The sequence below is a fragment of the Nicotiana sylvestris genome, chromosome 6, assembly GCF_000393655.2.
Source record: "Nicotiana sylvestris chromosome 6, ASM39365v2, whole genome shotgun sequence".
Classification (NCBI taxonomy): Eukaryota; Viridiplantae; Streptophyta; class Magnoliopsida; order Solanales; family Solanaceae; genus Nicotiana; species Nicotiana sylvestris.
Genome location: NC_091062.1, coordinates 70712335 through 70734841, shown reverse-complemented (window position 1 = coordinate 70734841; position 22507 = coordinate 70712335). Strand labels below are relative to the sequence as shown.

Genomic DNA, 22507 nt, shown 5'->3' with positions numbered 1-22507 from the left:
ATCGTCCCCAAGTTGGGGTGCTACACATAGCATTAGCGCAGAGGTCATCATATCCTTTACTACCCGATTACCCTCCCCTTAATTATTGTCACCTAAGGGTTCTAATAATATCCAGTACGTGCCTTATATGTGCACTACCCATCTCTTGCATGTGACCTTGGAGGTGTTTAGGACCTCTATTTAAGGAAGTTCTAGACTCACTTATGTTGTTTAAAAAGGATAAAACTAAGCGACAAACAAAAAGTCAAATAGGACTATCATGTAAAGATGCAATCAAGGGCTCATATTTACCTCCAGAAATAAACAAACAATTGCACGCCTCAAGCAAACAGTTTTAAACGATTTAAAGTCCTATAGAAGGATATCTAGATGAGCACAAAATATGAAACAGTTTCATTAAGGCGGGGCAGTGAATACCTAATCAGTTTGCCTACTAATTTTATTACTTCCTGAATCTGAGCAAGTTTCAAACAAATCATCACAGTTTTAGACCCAGAATTTGATTGACCTATAGGCTTGCCTAAGTGATGATTGGGGAGAAACCTATGGACATGATATCTAAGCTGTAAACCATATGTTAGTCTTAACAGGTAGATTTTATCTTTAACTCCTGTAGGCATGGTTTCTAAGTGGTGAAACAGGTTGAAATCCAATAGGCATGAGTTCTAAGTGCAGAAACTGATTTTAAAACCTTATAGGCATGGTATCTAGATGCAGGAACTGATTTAAAACTTTATAGGCATGGTATCTAAATGCAGGAACTAATTTAAAACCTTATAGGCATGGTATCTAGATGCAGGAACTAATTTAAAACATTATAGGCATGGTATCCAAATGCAGGAATTGATTTAAAACCTTATAGACATGAATGACTAAGTGTCAAGACTGATTTCTATATGTGTTTCCTATAGGCATAATTTCTAGGCAAGTAAAGCATCAATCAATTGCCAAGCAGACTCAACAAGGAAATTCCTAGAAACTTGATTTCTAATGCACACACGAAGGTTTTGAAGACATGATTATCGATGCAAAATTGAGAAACGACTTAGAAGCAGGTTTTCTAATGATGCGAAGGATGAAAATTCAGGATTTAAAGAATTAGATGAGTCTTATAGGCATGGTCTCTAATGCACATAAGTAAACAAACATCGCAGCAACCTATAGGCATGATTTCTACCCGTTCCCACCAAAGACATATATAAGAATCCCTCCCAGTTTTTCTAATAACCCCAATATCTGTTTACAAAGAAATATTATTACAAACCAAATATAAATGAATTACAGAATGAAATCACTCTACTATAGGGAGTCTGGATAGGCCCAAAAGTAAACCTGGAAACCAGGGCTTCAACCAAGTTTAAAACATGCCAATATTCTCATAGTACACCCAATGGTCTTCTGGTGCGTCAAAATTCCCAAGGGCCTCAGGGACCCCGGGCAATGCTCACACCAGAAAAACCTTTTAAAGAAATATTTTTTTGAGCAAGTTTTGGAAAAGCCAACCCTAGTGTGTCAGAGTTCGGAGGAGTCTTATGGACTCATAGGCAGTGCTCACACTGGAGGGGTAGGACCCTAGATACTTTAAGAGTAGGAGTTGAAAATAGGAAGTAGTTTTAAGAAAACATATTGGATTTTATGGGGTAGATAGAAACAAACAGAGTCATTTCAACACTTGGAATTCAAACAAATATTCCAGCAATCAAACAGTAGACAGAAACAGGACCACAACCACTTCAAGCAAAGTTTCACATTGCCTAGATTCGACTTAGTTCATTAATTACTACTAGATGGGTATATAGACATGTATTAAACAAAGAACAGCAGGCTAGGATTAGATTATCATTCAGACAGTCATGCAGAAAGGTAGCAGAAGTTGGAGGCATAGAAATCATGAACTAATCAGGAACCTACTTGGGGGTGAACACATAAAACTGGATAGAAAGCATACTAGTTGAGAAACAAGTAGACACTGGTCTAATTACATAGAAGCAAGTATGTAGACATGCTAAAAACAGGAAACACATAGGCCTAATTTAATAGAAGTAGACATGCTGATTAGGATCAATGAAAATGAAGCACATGGATCTAATTAGATAGAAGTAGCGCATGCTGATAATAGGGAGCACATAGATTTAATCACATAGAAGTAGACATGCTGAAAACAAGGAGCACACAAAGCTAATTACACGGGAGTAGTCATGCTGAAAACAGGAAACACACAGGTTTAACTACATAGAAGTTTGAATGATAGTAGAAGTGGAGACATACCAGTTAAGAGATAGCAATAGGAAAGTGAAGCAAACAGGATCCAAGGGTCTAGCCTTGGCTTTCAGCCGGCTAGATAGTGCAACAAATAAGGAATAAGAAGTTTGTGATAGAGAATGTGTGTGAATAAGAACAAGAACTTTTGTGTGTTTATCTATGTATGTGTGTGTGTCTGTTTAAGAACAAAGTGAGGCTTATATAGCATTGAGTAGAGTAAAGCAAATAAGGTAAAGGATGTTAAGAGTTCATAAATAAGGCAAAGAGATCAATTAGTTATTCAATTAGGCTTAGTAGGACCAATCAATAGGCAGAATCATGGAGTTATCCAAATATAACACGGAATTGAGGTCCAAATAAGGTAGGTAATAAGTCTAATAATCAATTAGAGTCAGAACACCAAAATTCCGGCCAATAGTAAGGGCAATTAGTCATACAAATAAGGTAAATAGGTAAATTAGAGACCATATAGGGTTTCTAAAACAATCAACTCCTTAAATTAAGCTTAGTGAGAGTAATTAAGGCAAGTAGTGTCAATTAGGAGTCCCAAAATAAGAAAAGTAGACAAAAATTACAGGAAATAACCATCTCAGCAAAACAAAGCAATTTCGAACCCTGCACAGTCAGATAATCAATCAATTACTCAAGGAATAACGGGCAAATATTGAAGTGAACAATAAAATAATTAAACAAACTAAATACTGGAATATAGTCATGCAAGAATCAGTAGAAAGAGATAATCAAACACATATGAACTTTTAGAAAAGTTTTTGCAGAAACAAAACGAAGTGAAACCCTAGTTCTTAGAAAAACATTAGAATCGATTAATAATAAGGAAAATAGGAGATTTTTTAAAGAAAACTACCGTATAAACTCAAAATCGTTTCAAATATATAAGGATCTGAACATATTCAAATTGAAAGAGATGAGGGTTTTGAGAAAAGGGGACGGGGTGAGGGAAAAATCTAACCATGGCCACAAAGATAACCAATACTCACAAACATTGATGAACACAAGGCAGGTTCATAAGAAAACGAAGAGTCTAGGTCGACTCTGAGTCGAATCTCTTCAAGATTCCCTCAAATAACAGTAAAAATCAAACAACCAGTAGAGGTAGTAGGCTAGATAGGGTAGCAAATCACCAGATAATCTCATATCGGGTCAAGGATCGAAGGGGTTTGGGGGATTTCGGGGTGATGGCACTCTAGGGTTTGGGGTGTCTGAGAGAGAAGAGAGCATTTGGGGGCGGCTGTTCTTAGGAAATGACTTAGGGTTTGGGGGGTTAGGTTAGATAAAAAAGGAAGGTTTGTTTTGGACCGTTGATCTCTTAAGATCAACGTCCAAGATTGGTTCCAGGATGGGGTATGTTATAAAATTGGGTTAGGGTTTTGGGTTAGGTGAATTAGGCTGGGGTATTAATTGGGCTAGGGGTGTATTTGATTGGGCTAGGGTTCCAAAATTAAATATAGTTAAAGGGGTTATTTAAATACCTAATTTATTAATAAAATAATTTGCGGTCCACAAAATGGACCGCATAATGGCCCTCCAGAACTGGGCATTTCTGCTTCACTCTGCGATAATGCGCTGTAGAACTCCCCTCCGGAAATTTTTATGTTGGATACGCGATAGATTGTATGGCCCGCGAAATTAATAAGCGGCCACATAATGGTCCTAAAATTAGCTCAAGTTTCTGCTTTATTCTAAGGCAGATCTGATCCGCAAATTAGTTCTGCAATCATAGAATGGACCGCAAAACCTCGAGTTATTGGTGAAATTTTACGGGGCCTTACAAAAATGGTTATTAGAGTGTTGAATGGTTGATTGTGCCTTGGTTATAGCCTTTTTGGGTTGTGGTATATTGTGTAACTCTCTTCTCCATGGTTATGACCATGCACTTCATGTACATAATGTCGAATTGCATATGGTTATTGATTTTGAGCATTGTGGCTTGAGGTATTTCATATGGACCGGTGTCTGGATGGGTCATGCATTCCAGCAGGGCTATGTTGGGATATGATCCTTTGTGTTAGGTTCGTGTGTATTGGTCATACTATGTGTGATGGGTTCATAGCATTACATTTTGGTGGTACTTGTTGAGTTTGCGGGGCAGTTCTCTCACCTGAGTCAATTTCCATGATTGAGTACATTTGAATTCTTGCTTATTGGTGCATGGATTGCATGATTTGTGGCTTTAGGTTGTATTGGTGTGGCATGTTAATATAATGGTTGAGTTTGATGAGATGAGGTCACTGGACCTAGAATAGTTACTATCGAATTTGATTACAGTATGTATGGAGGAATAATATCGAAAGTCATCTTAGGATTTGGCTTTGGTTCTTTTCGAACGAGAGAGAGCTCCATGAATTGTTGGTCTGATGAGTGGTTATGATTTTCTACATGTTTCTTTCATCATCGGCAATGTACAAATGTTTTGAATGAGGTTTTATTTGATATGAGGTTTATTACCAGTATTGGGTTTGTTTTAAGCAGCTGTTGTGATCAAGAACTATTGCTACGAGTATGCGAGTTATTTGGTATATCATGTGATTATACCTTGGTATATGGATATGGATTGATATAGTTTTTTCAAACTTATTCAGTGTATAGATGCGAAATTCGGGAATTGTAAGGAATTTTGGATGTTGGAAATTGGGTCTAAGGCTTGCGGGCTAAGGTTAATGTAATGATCTTCAGTTATGTTGTGTTGTTTGGCTTACATGGACTGGGGTGACATGGGATCACCCCCTTGTATGATCATTGTAAGGTTACATGGAAATTTGATGGCTTTGGAACGACTCTAGGCACATTCGAGGACGAACATATGTTTAAGTGGGGGAGAATGTAATGACCCGATCGGTCATTTTGAGCATTTGCATTCCATTCAGCTATTTGAAGTCTTGATTAGCTTCATGTGATGTATTATGATTTGTGTGTATCATCGGTTTTGGTTTTCAGGTGATTCGACATTAGTTTGGAAGAATGAATTTCATGTTTGAAGTTTTAAGTTGGAAGAATTGACCAAGTTTAAATTTTGAGTATTTGACCTCGGATCGGAGTTTTGATGGTTCTGTTAGGTCCGGATGGTGATTTTGGACTTGGGCATATGCCCGGATTTGCATTTGGATATTTCAAGAAGTTTTCGGTGCTAATTGGTGAAAGTTGGTAATTTGAAGGTTTGGAGTGTTCATAAGTTTGATTGAGAGTTGACTTTGCTGATATCGGGATCTGATTGTGGTTCCGTGAATTGGAAAAGCTTCGTTATATCATTTGGGATTTGTGTGTAAAATTCCAGTCCATTCCCGATTGATTTGATATGGTTCGGCATGAGTTTTGGAAGTGGAAAGTTCAAAAGTTCCTTAAACATGATTTGAGGTGCGAATCGTCATTTCGATGTTGTTATGTAACTAGGTCCATGTTATGTTATGGGACTTCTTAGTATATTTGAATGGGGTCCTGAGGGTCTCGGGTGAGTTTCGTACGTGTTTCGACCATTTTCCCTTCATGCGTGGTTATTGGTAGTTGCTGGTACTGATGTTGCGCACATATGGTTGATTTTACGCAGGTGCAGTAGTCGCAGAAGTGAGGTTATTGTGCACCTACGAAGAAGTCTAGGCTGGGGGAGACTATCGCAGATACAGAGTGTGAAGCGCACCTGCGGGCGTGCAGAAGAGGTTCTTTTGCGCAGAAGCGGGATGTTGTGAAGATGCGCGTTTATTGTCGCACCTGCGATGTCGCAGAAGCTTATATTTTCTGTAGGTGCGAGGGGCCGATTTTCCAGCTATTTTTGCAAAAGAGAATGTCATGTCGCAGAAGCAGATTTCGTATTGCAAAAGCAAAATTCATGTCGCAGAAGCGACTTAGTGATCGCATGTGTGAAAGATCTAAGCGAAACAGTATAAACTTGAGGGTTTGTGCATTTTTATCATATTTTGAGTTGGGGAGCTCAGATTTGGGCAATTTTGGAGGCGATTTTCACCACATGGATTGGGGTAATTGTTCTCTACTCAGTTTTGATTATATTTTATAAATTTATCTTTGTTTTTGGCATTTGGATTATGAATTTCAAAGTGAAATTTGGGGTGTTTTGTCTAGAATTTCATAAAGTGAATTTTTGAGTTTTGAACATCGATTTAAGGTCGAATTTGAGTGAAACTAGTATGGTTGGACTCATAATTGAATGGGTTATCGGATTTTGTGAGATTCAACGGATTCCAAGGTGTGGGCCCATGTTTGACTTTTTGGTTGACTTTCAGCTTTTGATTAAAGACCTTTATCGATTGGGTTTGTTTTTCTTGGCATTTCTAGAGTATTGTTTGGCTTGCTCGGTATTGGATTCGGCTTGTTTAGGGTAAGTAACACTTCTAAATTTGGTGTTGAGGGCATGAATCCCTAAATATATGTGTTATGTGTTGGTGTTGAGGTGACGGGCGTGTGGGTGTGCACCGTGTGAATTATGACCTGGTTGATTCTGTGGTACTGTGTAGTTACCTAACCTTGTTTATATCTATTTAATTGAGTTGTGATCCATGTTAGAAATCATGTTTAGGCTATATACTTATTACGTTGGGACACATTGAGATCATTTTTGTTGTTGACTTATTTACTTAAATTGCAATTACATACTCAGTCATATTCATTCATTTACATATTATATCTCAGTCTCGGTTATCATAATTGTCACATCATGTTATCATTGTCTGAGCTAATTGGCATGAGATTTGTGAGCCCGAGAGACTAGATAGATTGACGACTAAGTGAGGTCGAAGGCCTGATTGTGAGTGATATTTATGGGATTGAGTTGTATGCCTCATCAGGCTTTATTGATTCATGATGGGATCGGTCTGCACGCTGCAGCATGCCATAATTGGCTTATATTAGCGCTTGGGCAGGATCCGCCCCTCCAGAGTCTGACATACCAACAGTTAGCGCATGTATCGTTGAGTGCGCGTGCTGAGTTATATAGAGTGCTGAGTGATTTTGAGGTACTGAACTATTGAGAGTGTTGAGTGATTGGGAGGTGCTGAGTGATTGAGCGTGCTGAGTGAGGTTGAAGACTCCATGAGCATATGAGTTCATCACTAGGGTGAATTACATTTGACATGCATACTTGGTATGTGGGTGTAGAGATGCATTTCCTCATGCTATATAGTATTGTGACATTTATGACTTCTCATACACATTGACATGTAGGTATAGGGATGTACTTTCTTCAAGCTATATGATAATGCAGAATCTTATCTGTTGTTGAAAGTTTTTGGGAAAAATCACAGTTTTTTTGACACACTCACATTTTGGTAACTTCGGTGAAAGATTTGAATTTTATTGTTATACCTGAAAAGCATGCCTATTTTCCGTAACTATGAACGAGTTGAGCTTCATATCTTTGAGTATTACTTGTACTATTTTCATTATATTGTTACGAGTTGTTCTTCCATGTTGGTTCTGAACTCTGACCATTGTCTAAGCTCGTCACTGCTTTCAACCTAAGGTTAGATTTGTTACTTATTGAGTACCTTGGGTCGGTTGTACTCATACTATACTTCTACACCTTGCATGCAGATTTTGGAGCTGATGTTGGTGTGTATGGTGGGAGCTGGCATTGAAGATGCACCTGTGTTCCGGTTGTAGCTGCCTCTTGTTCATGGTAGCTTTAGATTTATAAAAATTAGTTTATGTACATTTCAAACGGATGATGTATTTATTTTATACCAATTTTGTAAACTCTAAATCTTAGAAACTCATGATTTGTACTACCAATCATTGGGATTTTTGTATAAAAGTACAATTATTTCATTATTTATTTTCTCGGTAGATCTCCTTAAGTTGGATTATTATTGATTGGCTTACCTAGCGGGTTGAGTTAGGAGTCATCACAACTAATTGAATTTTTGGGTCATGACATGTATTAATGGGGAACACTTGGATGTTAATTTCAAAGCAATAAAACTAAAGAAACTACAGTGAACTATCTCCCCATAGCGCTGCTATAGCACATGGGGGAAGCAGAAATTTTAGCAAACCAGTGAGCTAAAGCCTTCTAGCACAGCTATAACACCAGTGGAAAAATATTGTACCTGGACCTACTAATACCCAAGCGGGAGAGAGAAAAATAAAAGTACTTCAAGACTAGGGCCTTTCTCTCAATCACCTATCTGGCCAAGGCTTCCAATAAACATTTAAGATGAAATTTTAAATGTGTTTTTATGATGATTTCACTTCTGAATCACTAGTTACAACAATATTTTGTATAGGATTTTTTCAAAATCTCAAGAACAACCCAAAAGTTGTCTTTCACGATTTGGTCTACAAGAGGTAATCTTTCACCATTAAACCTACATGCATGGATTGTTAGTGAATATATGAGCAAGAAATAAGTACCAGCACTTATGGGATGGTGATTGGAAGCCTTAAGTGTTTAACCTAGATTATTGGGTGTTGTAGAGATTTTGTAAAGAGTTAATTAGTAAAATTTAGTGGATGTGAGTTCATTGATGATTATAATGGTGCAAAAGAAGGCAGTTAGTAGACAAAGGATGTTGTAGTATCTCTTGTTGGTGCGAATGATGGATTGTTGGATGAAGAAACATCATTACTAGAGGTAATAGAATGCTATGCACTCTAGGTGTTTGATAAAATGCCAAAATAACATAAAACCTAGAATTTTTTACTAATATTGGTCCAATTGAACTTTGTTGATGTAGATTGAAGTTGGAACAATAGTGGAGTATGTTGGATAAACTCATTCTATAGAATTGGATTCCATGATTCTCGTATGAATTCCAAGCATGGTTGTCCTAGTTCCTATCTCCATTATTCCAGATTGCTTTTGATGGTTGAACTCCAAATGTTCATGAGATCCATGACTCGTAGAACCTATCAACCTAGAGTTCTGATACCAACTTATCATTATCTATATTCTACCATAAGGGTCGTGATGGCAATTAATCTCCAAGACTAGGTAAGCCAATCATTTAACAATGTTAAAACTCTAAAAACATGATATAATAAGACTGAATTTAATATAACAACGGAAATATTGTTAACATAAGCCCAGAAATAGCAAAAAACAATACAACTCCCCAGAACTAGGTAGTATAAAGTTATGAGCTTTAAGAATACAATATTGTTTAAATGTGAAAATAAGAGTATCAATATAAGGATGGGACTCTAAGGGATTGCGACGGCCATACAGCTCTACCTTGAATTCTCGCGACCAGTGTAAGTACTCACTATCTAGGCTCACTGCCTCCAATACCTAGATCTACATAATAATGTGCAGAAGTATAGTGTGAGTACAACACAATCGTTATCCAGTTAGGATAAAGATTAACCCTAGTGAAGTAGTGATGAGATTCAAATCATATGATACTCACTAGTCAAAGAACTTGTGCAATATATTAATAATTGGCAACAAAATATATAACGAAAAACAACAACAACAACAACCTCATTAGAACATGTGATAATAACTCAATGTAGGAGAATCCAACTTTGACTACAAATCATCAAGTAGAAACAGAGGCATATGATAGCATGTCAAACACAACCGACAACTCATTAAAATACATGATAGAGTTTAAAGAAAATATGTATATGATCAAAAATATCATCCATATTTCATCACATGAACACCATCAAGAGAATCAACCAGAAACCATCACATAACATCATCAATAATGTCACTTTTATTTTATCGCATGTGCAATATCAAGAAATTCCATCCTAATTTCGTCGCATGCGCATATCACCGCACTTATTTTTCCACATGGGCAAACCCGAGATAACGCAACCCTTACTTCTCCCCATTTGCATAACAATAATTAAAATTGCACGGCAAAAACCCTCATGTCAGCACCCAACCAATCCGCCTAACATGTCCACATGTGCCATAATTATCACAAAGCAATATGCCAAATTTCCATCAAATATATTTGCTTGTAATTCATCAACAAGATGCACAAGGACATGGCAATAATAAAATATGGATGGGTTTTCAACATACAAAGTATGACTACGGACAAATTTATTGTAGCAATAACGTTTATGTAGTCACGAAGTGGTTAAACATGGTTCATATAAAGCATAACAACCTAATGTCTAATCGGTCATAAACTACACATAGCACCTGTGTGCGCGCTCGTCACCTCGTATACATGTCGCTTTTCACATAACACTAATAGGCAAGTAAGGCCAAATCCCAAGGCATATTCCTTCCGTACAAGGTTAGGCAAGATATTTACCTCATACAAGCTAAATCAATATACCAAAATGCTTTTCCTTTAAAAGTCACTTCCGTCTGGATCAAATCTAGCAAAAAATGACACAATAACATCAAACAATGTTAAATGAATTAATTCCTAATAATAAAGTCTAAATATTTATCTAATTCCCAAAAAGTCAACAAATGTAAATCTCGGGTCCACACGGTCAAAACCCGAGTCAAGGTATAAATCCTACCTATCAATAACTCTATGAATCCAAATATGTTATTAGATTCCAAAATTGAGTCATAAATTGACTCTTAAATCCATGACTTTTTATTTTTAAAAATATTGTCAACACCCCCCCTCCCCCCAAATTCCCTTTCAAATTTCATGATTTAGGTGTAAAAATTCATGAGAAATCAAGATTTAATATTAAAACCAAGTAAAAATAACTTACCTAATAGCCTTATGTGAAAATCTCCTAAAAAATCGCCCCTCACCAAGTTTAGGGCTCAAAATAGGAGAAAATGGGTATAAGTCCCGAAATGTTCAAGTAATAACCAGCTACAGATGTTGCATTTGCAACCAGAGGATCGCAGATGCGACACTGACCTCTCAAATGAGAACCTAGACTGCCCCCAGTAAATGTTGCAAATGAAACCCCCAACTTCGCAATTGCGAAATTTCCAGCCTGCTAGCAAATGTCGCAAATACGACGAAATCCCAAGTAAATGTGAGGTACCCCCTCCCCTACCCCCTCCCCCCCAAACATAGTAGCCAACACATGCAAATGCGATAAGGAGTCCCCAATTGTGATCTCACAATTGCAAGTAGACCCTTGCAAATGCGAGGTCTGCAGCACCAATAAAACTAATGCTACACCAATCTACTCCGAAATAAATCTGAAACTCACCCGAGCCCCTTGGGATTCACAACAAACATCCACACAAATACATAAACTTTATACAAACTCTTTTGCAAGCTCAGAACATCAAAATAATATACAAAACCACTAATCGAACATCAAAATGCATCATGCAAGTTGTGAAACTCAAGAACTTCAATATTTATAACCAAGCGTCTAATTCCTACCAAATCAACTCGGAGCACGACAAAACTTTGCATACAAGTTTTAAATGATATAATCGACCTATTCCAAGCCTCGAAATAATAATTCGAACCTAATAGCCACAAAGTCAACCCATAGTTAAACCTATGAAGTTTTTAAACATTCAAATTGTCAATTTTCGGCAAAAAGAGCCAAATAATCCTAAGAACCTCCGAATCCAAATACGGGCATACATAAGTTCAAGATCACTATACGAACATATTGGAACCATGAAAATATGAATCCAAGGTCGTTAACATAAAAGTCAAACATTGGTTAACACTTATAGCTTAAGCTTCCAACAATGGAACTAAGTGTTTTAAATAACTCCAAAACCTTTCCGGAATCAAATTAACCATCCCCGCATGTCACAAAATAACAACTAAGCACACAAAAATAATTAAATAGGAAAACAGGGCGCAAATACATAAAACAACCGGCCAGGTCATTACAGTGTGATAATGAAAGAGATATATGAAAAAAAGGTGATTACGGATACTAAGGCCATAAATTCCATGATATGATTGCAATGGTTTTAAGGAGGCAATTTTGTAACAAAAATTATTCTGGGAATTATCAGTAGATGACTGCAATAGTATTAAGACGTACGAGTTTGATGCCTAGAAACTACACGTGGCGATGTGGATGTAGCATGCCCATTTGATAGGGGTTACGGCAGATCACAAGAGTTGTAAGATATTAATTCAAATTAGCTAAACTAAAAGAAATCAAGATGATAAAAAAGGTGACCTTAATCATGTAAACCATTCAACAATATGCCAACTCAGCCATATAAATATCTCGCCCCAATTTGTCCAACTCTTCAAGACGCTAAACTTTAAAAAAGTTCATAATACCATATCATAAAACTTCACCCAAGGAGTCTTGGATTGTTATTAGTAAACTACATAATACTCTTAAATCTTGGAATAAAGGTTTGGAGGATTAGACCCTAAATAAAACTTCCCTGTTGGAAGCTCTTCTGGTGGTAGCAAAACCAGTCTTACTCCGATTTCAGCAGCGCATTGTGCCGTGTACTTGCCCTTGCCACCAGTCATAGCAGTCTGTGTAAATCCAGGGCAATAACAATTAACACTTATTCCCTTTCCTGTATAATCCCTGGCCAAGACCTTAGTGTATGCATTCAATGCAAGCTTTGATACAGCATAGTCTGTCCATAACTCTGGCCAACCTTTGGTTTCCCATGTCCCATTTTTTACATCTTCCAGAAATAAATTCACCATTTCTTCGATCTGTGTCTCTGATAGGTTTTTCTCATCCAATAGAATCATTCTTAGTTTGTCATTTCTGAGCTTCTGCAATATGAAAGAAATAATGATATGAACATTATTAATCATAACCTATTTATTTTATTTAATCTTTACATGCAATCTGAAAGAAAATGTTAGAATAAAAAAATAAAAAGCACTCGTCAAACTCTTTTATTTGTTAATAGTAATGTGGTAAAAATTCATCAAAACCATTATGTTTCCATGGTACTCCTAAACATAGCAAAAGTTAGATCAAGTATCACTTCAAAATATAGTTGAATATATCGTCAATCGGAATCGGACAGTTCAAGTAGGAAAGAAGCATTATTTCTATATTTTTCTATTATAGAGAAGAACCTTAGTTGGTCGATCAAGGGAAAAAATATAATTAAACCTGCATTTAAACTGCCACATTTCCCATCTTTTCTACCTTCTCAATCTCCTCACTCTCCCTCTTTTGTTTCCTTTGTGTTAAGTTATTATCCTTTCTTTCTCTGTATCATCTAGACTAAAAGAGAATAAAGTACAGGGCTTGGCAATAGCTAAGAGGAATAGTCAAAGTTATTTTATCATCTCATTACTACTGATTTGCCTGGTAAATGGAATGTATTGACAATTGATGATGGGACCATGGCTCTTTGGTTGCTTCTGGAGAGTTCAATCTACTTTTTCTATTTTTTTATTCTTGGTTTAGGGATTTTCTATAATTATTTCTTGTGGCATTTACGAGTTTACATTGTAGACCATGTTTTCCTAAAACCACGCCTATGTCGATTCTCGTTGTTCCTTATCTGGAAATTATTTTTTCTTTTTTTTATATATTTTGGAAATATTTTAGCATGCAATTAATTTTCGGAGGCAATTATCATCTTTGTATAACGACTTGACCGATCGTTTTGAGCATTTGCAAATAGTTCAGTAGTTTAAGATTATGAGCAGCTTCATATGGTGTATTATGACTTGTATGTATCGTCGATTTTGATTTTTGAGTGGTTCGGGATTTATTTGGAAGAATAATTCTCATTTTAGAAGTTTTAAGGTGGAAGAGTTTACCAAGTTTAACTTTTGTAAATTTGATCTCGGATCAGAGTTTTTATGGTTCCTTTAGGTCCGGATGATGATGTTGGACTTGGGCGTATGTTCGGATTTGCATTTGGATGTTTTCTAGAAGGTTTTGGCACCATTTGACGAAAGTTGGCAACTTGAAGATTTGAAAAGTTCATAGGTTTGACCGTAAGTTGACTTCGATGTTATCATACTCGAATTGTTGTTCCATAAGTTGGAGTATATTCGTTATGTCATTTGGAACTCGTGTGCAAAATTTGAGGTGATCCCGAGTTTTTAGATGTATTTGGCATAAGTTTGGAATTTGAAATAGCTTATTAAGCTTGAATTGAGGCATGATTCGTGGTTTTGAAGTTGTTATATTTGACTTGAGGCTTCGAGTAAGTCCGTATTACATTTTGGGACTTGTTGGAATGTTCGAACATGGTCATAAGGGGCTTGATTGTGTTTTAAATTGATTTCGGACCATTTCGGAGTTTGCATGAGATGCTGGTTTTTCTGGTGCTAGGGGTGTTCATCGCGATTGCGAGAAGAGGACCGTGATCGCGTAGTCTTCTGCGAGATGCTGGTATTTTATTCAACGCGTTCGCATAGGGCGTACCACGTTAGTGAGGTTTGAGATGTTTGACCACAACGTTCTCAGAAGTAAGTACACCATCGCGTTTCAGCATGGGAGCCGGGGATGTCTGCCAACGCGTTCGCGTGGTAATTGGCGCGTTCGTGGAATTCTGGTGCTTGTGGTCATCACATTCGCAATGTCAGCAATGCGAACGCAAAGTGTATTCAGGCAGTGTTCATCTTTGTTCTTTGCAATCACGAAGTGGGTTCCGCGATCGCGAACAGATTACCTGGGCAATGCATATAAGTACTCTATTTCGGACTTGCATCATATTTTGAGTCTGGAAGCTCGTATTTTGGGCAATTTAGAGGGAGAGTTTTTCGATTTGGATTGTACTCGAATTTGATTATTTTACATGATTCTACCTTTGATTTTGGTATTTATTGATGAATCTAAATGAGAAATTGGGATTTGAACCTTGATTAGAAATTGAATTTGAGTGAAACTAGTATGATTGGACTTGTATTCTAATGGATTATTGGAATTTGTGTGTTTTCATGTGTAAGGCCTAGTAAAAATTCACCTGTACCAAACATGCGCTTTCAAGTTAAAATAATACAAACTTTATATCTTCTTTGGACATAGTTCGCCTAAATTCCTTTAGATTTCTACTTCATCATGGTTGACTTAGGAAGAGTTGATTAATTTTCAGTGGTATTTCCAAAAACAACCTCTCTATCCCTTCGGGTAGGGGTAAAGTCTGCGTACGTTCTACTCTCGCTGGACCTTACTAGTGGGATTCTACTGAGTTGTTTTTGTTGTTGTTGTTATTGTTGTTTGGTATTCCCAAAAATTTCTGACTCTTCTTTTGGTTTCATTTTTCAAGAAGTCACGGAAAGCGTGCAGTTAATCTATCTCATTTAAAATTCACATAATACGTTAGTTGAATGTACTATTCAAATTGTAGTTGCAGTTTAAATTATATATTTGCTTGTGCATTAGGCAGAGAATGGAGAAGGTAAGTTCTAGCGGAAGAATCATTAAGGATGAACTAGATGCTCACCCTGTCCTTGGGAAGTAGATCAGAGAGAGATTTAATATTTTCTTGTCGAGATCAAGGGAGAGAAACGAACATATATGAGATCTCAATTATGTTAGACGAAACCAAAAGAGTGCAAAATTTAGTGTATGCAATTATCCAGATGGTATTTTCATCAGATAAATTTTAAGGAATTCATCTAGTCTAGTATAGATACACACATAACACAGATTTTATTTATTTATTTATTGGCCAATTAGGAAAAAGAGAGAGGTTGTATTGATAAAATTACTTACACTAAGAAGCCCAAGTCTCGAGCTAACATTAAGAATTCGAGCGACAGTGGAAGAACAACGAAACATGGGCCAGAGCTCTTCCATGAGTCGTTTGGGTCCATAAAAATTTGTAGATATTACCGTCTCGGCATGTTCCACAGAGTTCTCGTGAATATCGTTAAATGATACAGCTGCATTATTTACCTGAAATAAGTAGTATTTAACACTACATCAAAAGTCAATATATATCACCCGGAAACATCAACAAGATATATTATACTTATCTTAGTGAGATTATTTGTTCTTCTCCTTTCTTGAATTATTGGATGTTCATCGATAATTTTCCAAGTAGTAAAATGAAAAAATATTAATTATTTAACTAACATTAGCTTATTTTCTAGGTTATATTGGTGCATGTGACATTTCACTTTCAAAAGCAAGGATTTATTAATGTCCAGATTCTACATCGTTCACCCTATGAGATGGAAGGCATGTATGAAAAGGAAGAAAAAAAAGAAGAGAGTAAACAGAAGAAAAGGGGAAAACCAAATATATCTATTATCTGCATGCGCCCCGCACTCACATTAATAAAAATGTCAACCATGTGCGGATTCAAGTCTTACAAATCTAACCATGTGCCTAGTGGGCTGGGTTAATTCATTCGCATCCCCATATGACTAATAAATTATGAAAGAAAAGAACATTTCTTCGCAATATCTGTAAATATTTATTATATATTCTAGTCAACAAATAGCAGCAGTTATCATTATTTACTCCCTTTTTAATCTTGAATATTTGGCCAAAATTTTGCTAAATTTATGAATTTATATAAAACGATAACTAATGACATTTATCTAGTTCATTAAATTTATGAATCCCAAATTTCATGTGTAACAAAACAGATATATAGGTATTTCACCTTATAAATATATGTTATTTGGATAAAATTGATGGGCAACTCACAGGCCATAGCCTGTCTCGGTTTCTTTTCCTTAAAACAGATGGTGATATGTTATTGAGTTTGAGTAGTCTGACGCTGACCACACAAGAGTTTCTCATACGGTCAAACAGTCAAGCTTCTTTATAACAGTAGTATTTGTTTTGAATTTTTTTATTGTTACACTGAAGTACTGTTATATAGAAAATATATTTTAAGATAACACATAAATTGATTCCATAAAAAATTAATTTTTTACAGTAAATAATAATTATATAACGATCCCGTGATATAGAGAAATCTGACTGTATCATCTATAAGTTCGGCTTTGACAAGTGAATAGTCCAAAAGGCAAACGTATAAGAAACCTTCGCCACTCATTCTTTTATAAACTGGTTGTCTTGTAAGGCAAAGATTGGTCTACTTTTCATCATGCAGTTTTAGGCTTCTTTTGGATTTTCTTTTGGGTGTGATTTTGAAACAACTGCTTTGAAATAAAATAACCATCAAGTTAGTTAAGTTGTATATGATTTTAAATTTGTTTTTCGAAGATCAGTCATGAACTTGGTTTCTTAGAATTAGTATATAAGTTTTTTACTTTCGTTTTTGATTTCCTAAAAAATAAACAATTTAATTTCACCTTATTTATACTAACTGCATATTAGTTCTTATTCTTCTCTCATTTCATTTTACTTATATGCCACTCCTTTTTATAAGTTCAATAAAAAAAAATTGTATATTTGAAAATTTCCAGTTTTAACATTCCGAGTTGCCATGATTGATGTATAGTGTATTCTAATAGCAATTTATATGCAAATATTAAGACCTGGACAGTAGATGCTTAGGTATTTTGAAATGCTATATATTTATTTTATATTTGTGGAGATTTCTTAAGCTATTCAACCTTGTAAAATGAAAGGAAAGGAATAATTGTTTTATTCACGACTTATAAAACACATACCCACCATAATTTCTTCTTAATGTGGTACTGACTTTGGATAGATCAAAGTGAATACTGAAGAACATTATAAAAAACAAGAAACATGCTGTGACCTCACGAAACATAAAACTTGTGTTTATATATATGGTTCAACTTCTGTTTCTGGTTTGTCATTATTCTATTAGACAGAGTTGTAGGTTCTTTAATAAACTTTTTTTTGTGGATAACCGGAAAAGAAGTAACTTTCAGATATGTAATGGAATCAAATTGTGAATATGAACTAACTTGAGTATTTGGCCTAGTGAATAGCCCTCAAAGTTCAAGTATCTCTACTTCTCATGGACTTAATTAGTGATATAACATCCCTTTTAACCCAAAAAAAAAAAAAAAAAAAATGTGGATGGTCTTGAATTATCGTCTCTACTTTTCTCACGGACAGAACTTTAAGTTTAATAAGTGCGCTCCCTCGCTTACTCTATGGAAAACACTATTAACGTTTGATCTTGAAGTTCTGTCTATGGTGCAAACAGCAGTCAAAAACTAATCACCACCTCCAAAAATTGTCATATAGTTTTGTAATTTTCTTAAGTTACTCTGCGTGAAAGAAACCTTATTTGCCAAAAACAACAGGTAACTACCAATTACTAACCAGCGATAGTAAAGACGTACCCAATAGACAAAATTCTTTTGATAGAAAAACGTTAAAAAAAATTAAATATATTAACTTCAGTTTTCAAAAGATGCCAGAGAAAAAGACAATATGACAGCAATGATATTTAACTACTTAAAACTAATGTGAAATATATATATATAAATAAAAAAGAAAAATTAGAATACAGATGAAATAAAGAAGTTTTAGAAGCTCACCAATATATCTAAGCCAGTGAAATTGTTGGCAAACCATGAAGCAAATGTTTGAATGGAGGAAGTATCTGACACATCAAGCTGGTGATAATAGATAGATAGGCCTAATTTCTTTAGGGACTCAACTGCCTCCATTCCTCTTGCATTGTCTCTTGCAGTTAAAACCACTGTTAATCCCAATTCTGCCATTCTTTTTACGAAGGCAAAACCTATGCCCTTGTTTGCTCCTGTCACTATTGCCACTGTCTCTTTCGACCACCACCTACATTTTTCACAAACAAAACTCAATACATATATATTTCTTACACTCATGCATTTATCTAAAGAAAAGTCCTTATTTGTTGTGGTTATTTTCTTTTTGGTATCTTTTGTTGTTACAGGTCTTTTCTCTTATTTCTTTTCTGATATTATTGCCTTCTCCTGTTGAGCCGAAAGTCTCCTGGAAACAGCCTCTTTGCCCTTTTTGGGTAGGGGTAAAGTCTGTGTGCGCTCTACTCTTTTCAGACCCCACTAGTAAAATTTTACTGGGTATCTTGTCATTGTTGTTGTAATGGAAAAGCCAGATGTTGAAACGTAATTATATATGTGTAACGATAAATTAATTGGATTGGAGTAAATATTTGGAACAAGCAATGAATGTTTTTACCTGGCTTTAAGAAGGGTGGAACATGAAGAAGACAGTTCTGATTGTCTTGATGCCATTGCAATGCAAGGGGGAGAAGAAGAGACAATAACTCTCTATTACTACTATATAGAAGATGGAATAAGCAGGCAGCCGGTCAACTTGTCCCCACGAGGGTATTATGGTCATTTCGGTTAAAATGGATTAACATTATTGGTCAAAAAAGAATCTTACTGTGGCTACTATACCAATTTTTGGATGCCTTGACTAAATTGCCCTTTGCTTATGTCATTGTTCATCACTCTTAAGATATGCATACCTTTGGAATTAACGTGGGCCCATCTGACTATTTATTCAATAGCTATAATTTCAATGGTTGATTCTTTTGTACTATATATTACTATTTCCAACACGTGGCCCTCTTTCCATGTGTTACCTTCCCTTGATCACATATTTCAATTCTACTGCCTCTTTGATATGGAGTAATTTATACACAGAGAAAGCTTCGCCATGAAATTCTTGAAGGACCGTGTTTTTACTTTTCCAGTTTTCACTTCTTTGCTTCTTTTTTATTTCTTTTGTACAAAATTTTAACATTAATATTTTTTAATTTAAAAATAAAATTTAACTAACAATAAAACATGATTCACACAGAGATATTATTATTTGATATTCTAAAAGAGCTAATATGAGTTAAAATTAATATCCTTGGTATTAAATATTTAATAGGATAGTACTTTATAATTGTATCATTATTTTTCTAACCAAAAATAATAAATTATAAATCAATAATCATGATATAATACTCATTGCCCAACGAGAATGCTAGGAGGTAAATTATGTCATCTTAAAAGTGTGTAAACTTTTTGTCTTAATTTTCTGTTTGATAATATAAATTATCTCATTTCATCCCAAAATAAATGCTTTGTGATTATACTTGGTGCAAAGTTCGTAATATTGTTGCAGGTATTGCCTTTTCTAGCATGACAGATTATATCAGTAGTATCGGGATAATACTTCTAATTTGTGGTACAAAAATTCTTTCATAAAATAGAAGAGAGTTGACTATAACAATAAAACTTTAAAAACATTTAAATTATACTAATATAAGTATCTAAACTATGCTAATAACTTTATAAAGATAGAGAAAAACTTCAAGAAGCTTTATAGAAGAGTTTTTTTCTCAGAGTCAGACCACGCCTTATGACGAAAGGGGGAGAAAGGACGGATCACCTGTCGATCTGTGATCTACTCCCTATAGGGAACACAATCAGTCCATACAAGGACCTACTGAGTCATCCACCCTTGCATCTATTTGATGCATCATCACATGGCCGTCGTGTAACTCCTCGAAGGCCAAAGCACAACAAGCCTACTCATCATCAAAGTAAGTCCAAGCTCATGCAAAAATGACCTAACAATAAATATTTAGTAGGGATCTACAAGGCACTGACATAGCTATACAAGTTTTAAAAAAAGGAATAAAATAATTAAAATATATACCTTCGCCCAAGGAATTTAAGAAGATGAATTCCCGTTAAAACTTAGCGCTTCAAACAAATATGAGGGAGCAACATTAAGAAGACAAAGCAATAAAAATATACTTAGATGTATATCTAGGTATTTAGATAATTATAACAAAATTATAAAGTTAATAGAAGGAAATTATTACTATATGAAATAAAAATTAGAAAATATGACCGTCATATATCTTATTATCTATATTATGTCATTATCATTCTTTGAAAACCGAAGAGAATTATGTTGTTATAGCTAAACATGGATCATAGTTATATTTTGTTATACACACCTTCCTGGAGTACATTATCTATTTGGTGTTAATACATTAGTGATTAATATCAACCATATAAAAAAGGAAAAAAATTAAGCATGTATTCTCATTTATAAAAATACAATCAAGCAACTCTTCGCTCTTTCCAACATATCACATTTAAATGTAGTTCTTTACAAAAAGTAAATTCTAGCATATGATGTATTTTGAGCCAGTGATGCGCCAATTAGGAGGTGTGAGCGACTGACTGTGGTGGGCATGAGGAGAAGTAGAAGGAGACCTAAGAAGTATTGGGGGAGGTGATTAGGCAGGACCTAGCACGACTTAGGATTTCTGAGGACATGACCCTTGACAGAGAATTGTGGAGGTCGAGCATTAAGGTTGTAGGTTAGGGGGAAGTCTGTGAGTATTACTACAGTGCACTGGAGTAACACTAGTCATTTAGGAGTTAGTCTTATGAGGCTACTGATCGGCTACGGATGTAGGGCTTGTGTCGGTTGGATATTAGTATACCTTACATCCTTTTCTCCATCCTTTTTCGTATTTCTTATATTGTTGTTATTCTGTTATTTTATATTATGTATTTTATGTTATTTATTATGACTCTATTGATAGTACTAATATATTGTCTCTTTGTTGCTCTCTTGAGCCGAGGGTCTCCTGGAAACAGTCTCTCTGCCCTTCGGAGTAAAAGTAAGGTCTGCGTACATACTACCCTCCCCAGACCCCACTGATGGAATTATACTGGGATGTTGTTGTTGTTGTTGCTAGCATATGATGTATATTTATTTAACTTCTAAAATAAGGTACTCATATAATTGATGACAATCTAAGTGACAACAAATAAAATTTCTTGGCATTCTCTTGAGGTTGGGCACTTCCTTACTAGTATATATATGTGAGAGGGAGCATGCATAGATTCTTTACTTTAGTTTAGTTTATTTATTTATTTTTTGAATTGCACACAGCGTGGTATGAGTAAACAAATACACGAGGATGATAAATATTTAAAAGTATGTAATCCTTGAAAGTTGCACTATGGTCCAAATTCCTAGAGGTTAGGCAAATTAATGACTTCTAGACTACATGTGCATCACTGTTCACAGCATTCCCACGGTATTACTAAATGCACGAAAATTAGAAAGTTTTCTACTCATGTCACAAATTAAAGTAACTGCTCCTTACATCATTTCCTCGGAAAGATACCCTCAATATTATATTGTTTGGTCCAGTAAAATGATACATCATTTATTCTCTTTTATGCTTTCAATTATTTTCTTCTCCTTTTTAGCTATATATTGCCATGATCAACTCCAGTGTCAAATCAACTGATAACAGTTTGTCTTATATACTCTAAGTAAGCCCCTTTTGAGGTTTTGAAGGTGATTACAAAGGTGGTTATAATACAATAACTTGTAACAGAATCTGTCTTAAGGGTAAAGTCGTTTTCCGATCATTTATTCACTCCTGCATCCTTTTCATATGACATACTAGGCTAAACGGAGTTTACACGTGTGAAACCAATGTGTTTACCGCGAAAATGATAATAATAATTAAATTTAATTTAGT

The 22507-nt window shown here is 35.4% G+C and overlaps 1 protein-coding gene across 1 annotated transcript; it reads right to left on the bottom strand.

Moving 5' to 3' along the window:
• Positions 1-12308: 12308 nt before the first annotated feature.
• LOC104220950 ((+)-neomenthol dehydrogenase) lies at positions 12309-19246 on the bottom strand. Its single transcript, XM_009771916.2, has 4 exons — positions 19171-19246; positions 18528-18786; positions 15805-15987; positions 12309-12890 (listed from the first exon to the last, which is right to left on the bottom strand). The coding sequence occupies exons 1-4, from the start codon at positions 19224-19226 to the stop codon at positions 12492-12494; spliced, it is 897 nt and encodes a 298-aa protein (XP_009770218.1). The 5' UTR covers positions 19227-19246; the 3' UTR covers positions 12309-12491.
• Between the last annotated feature and the right edge of the window lie 3261 nt (positions 19247-22507).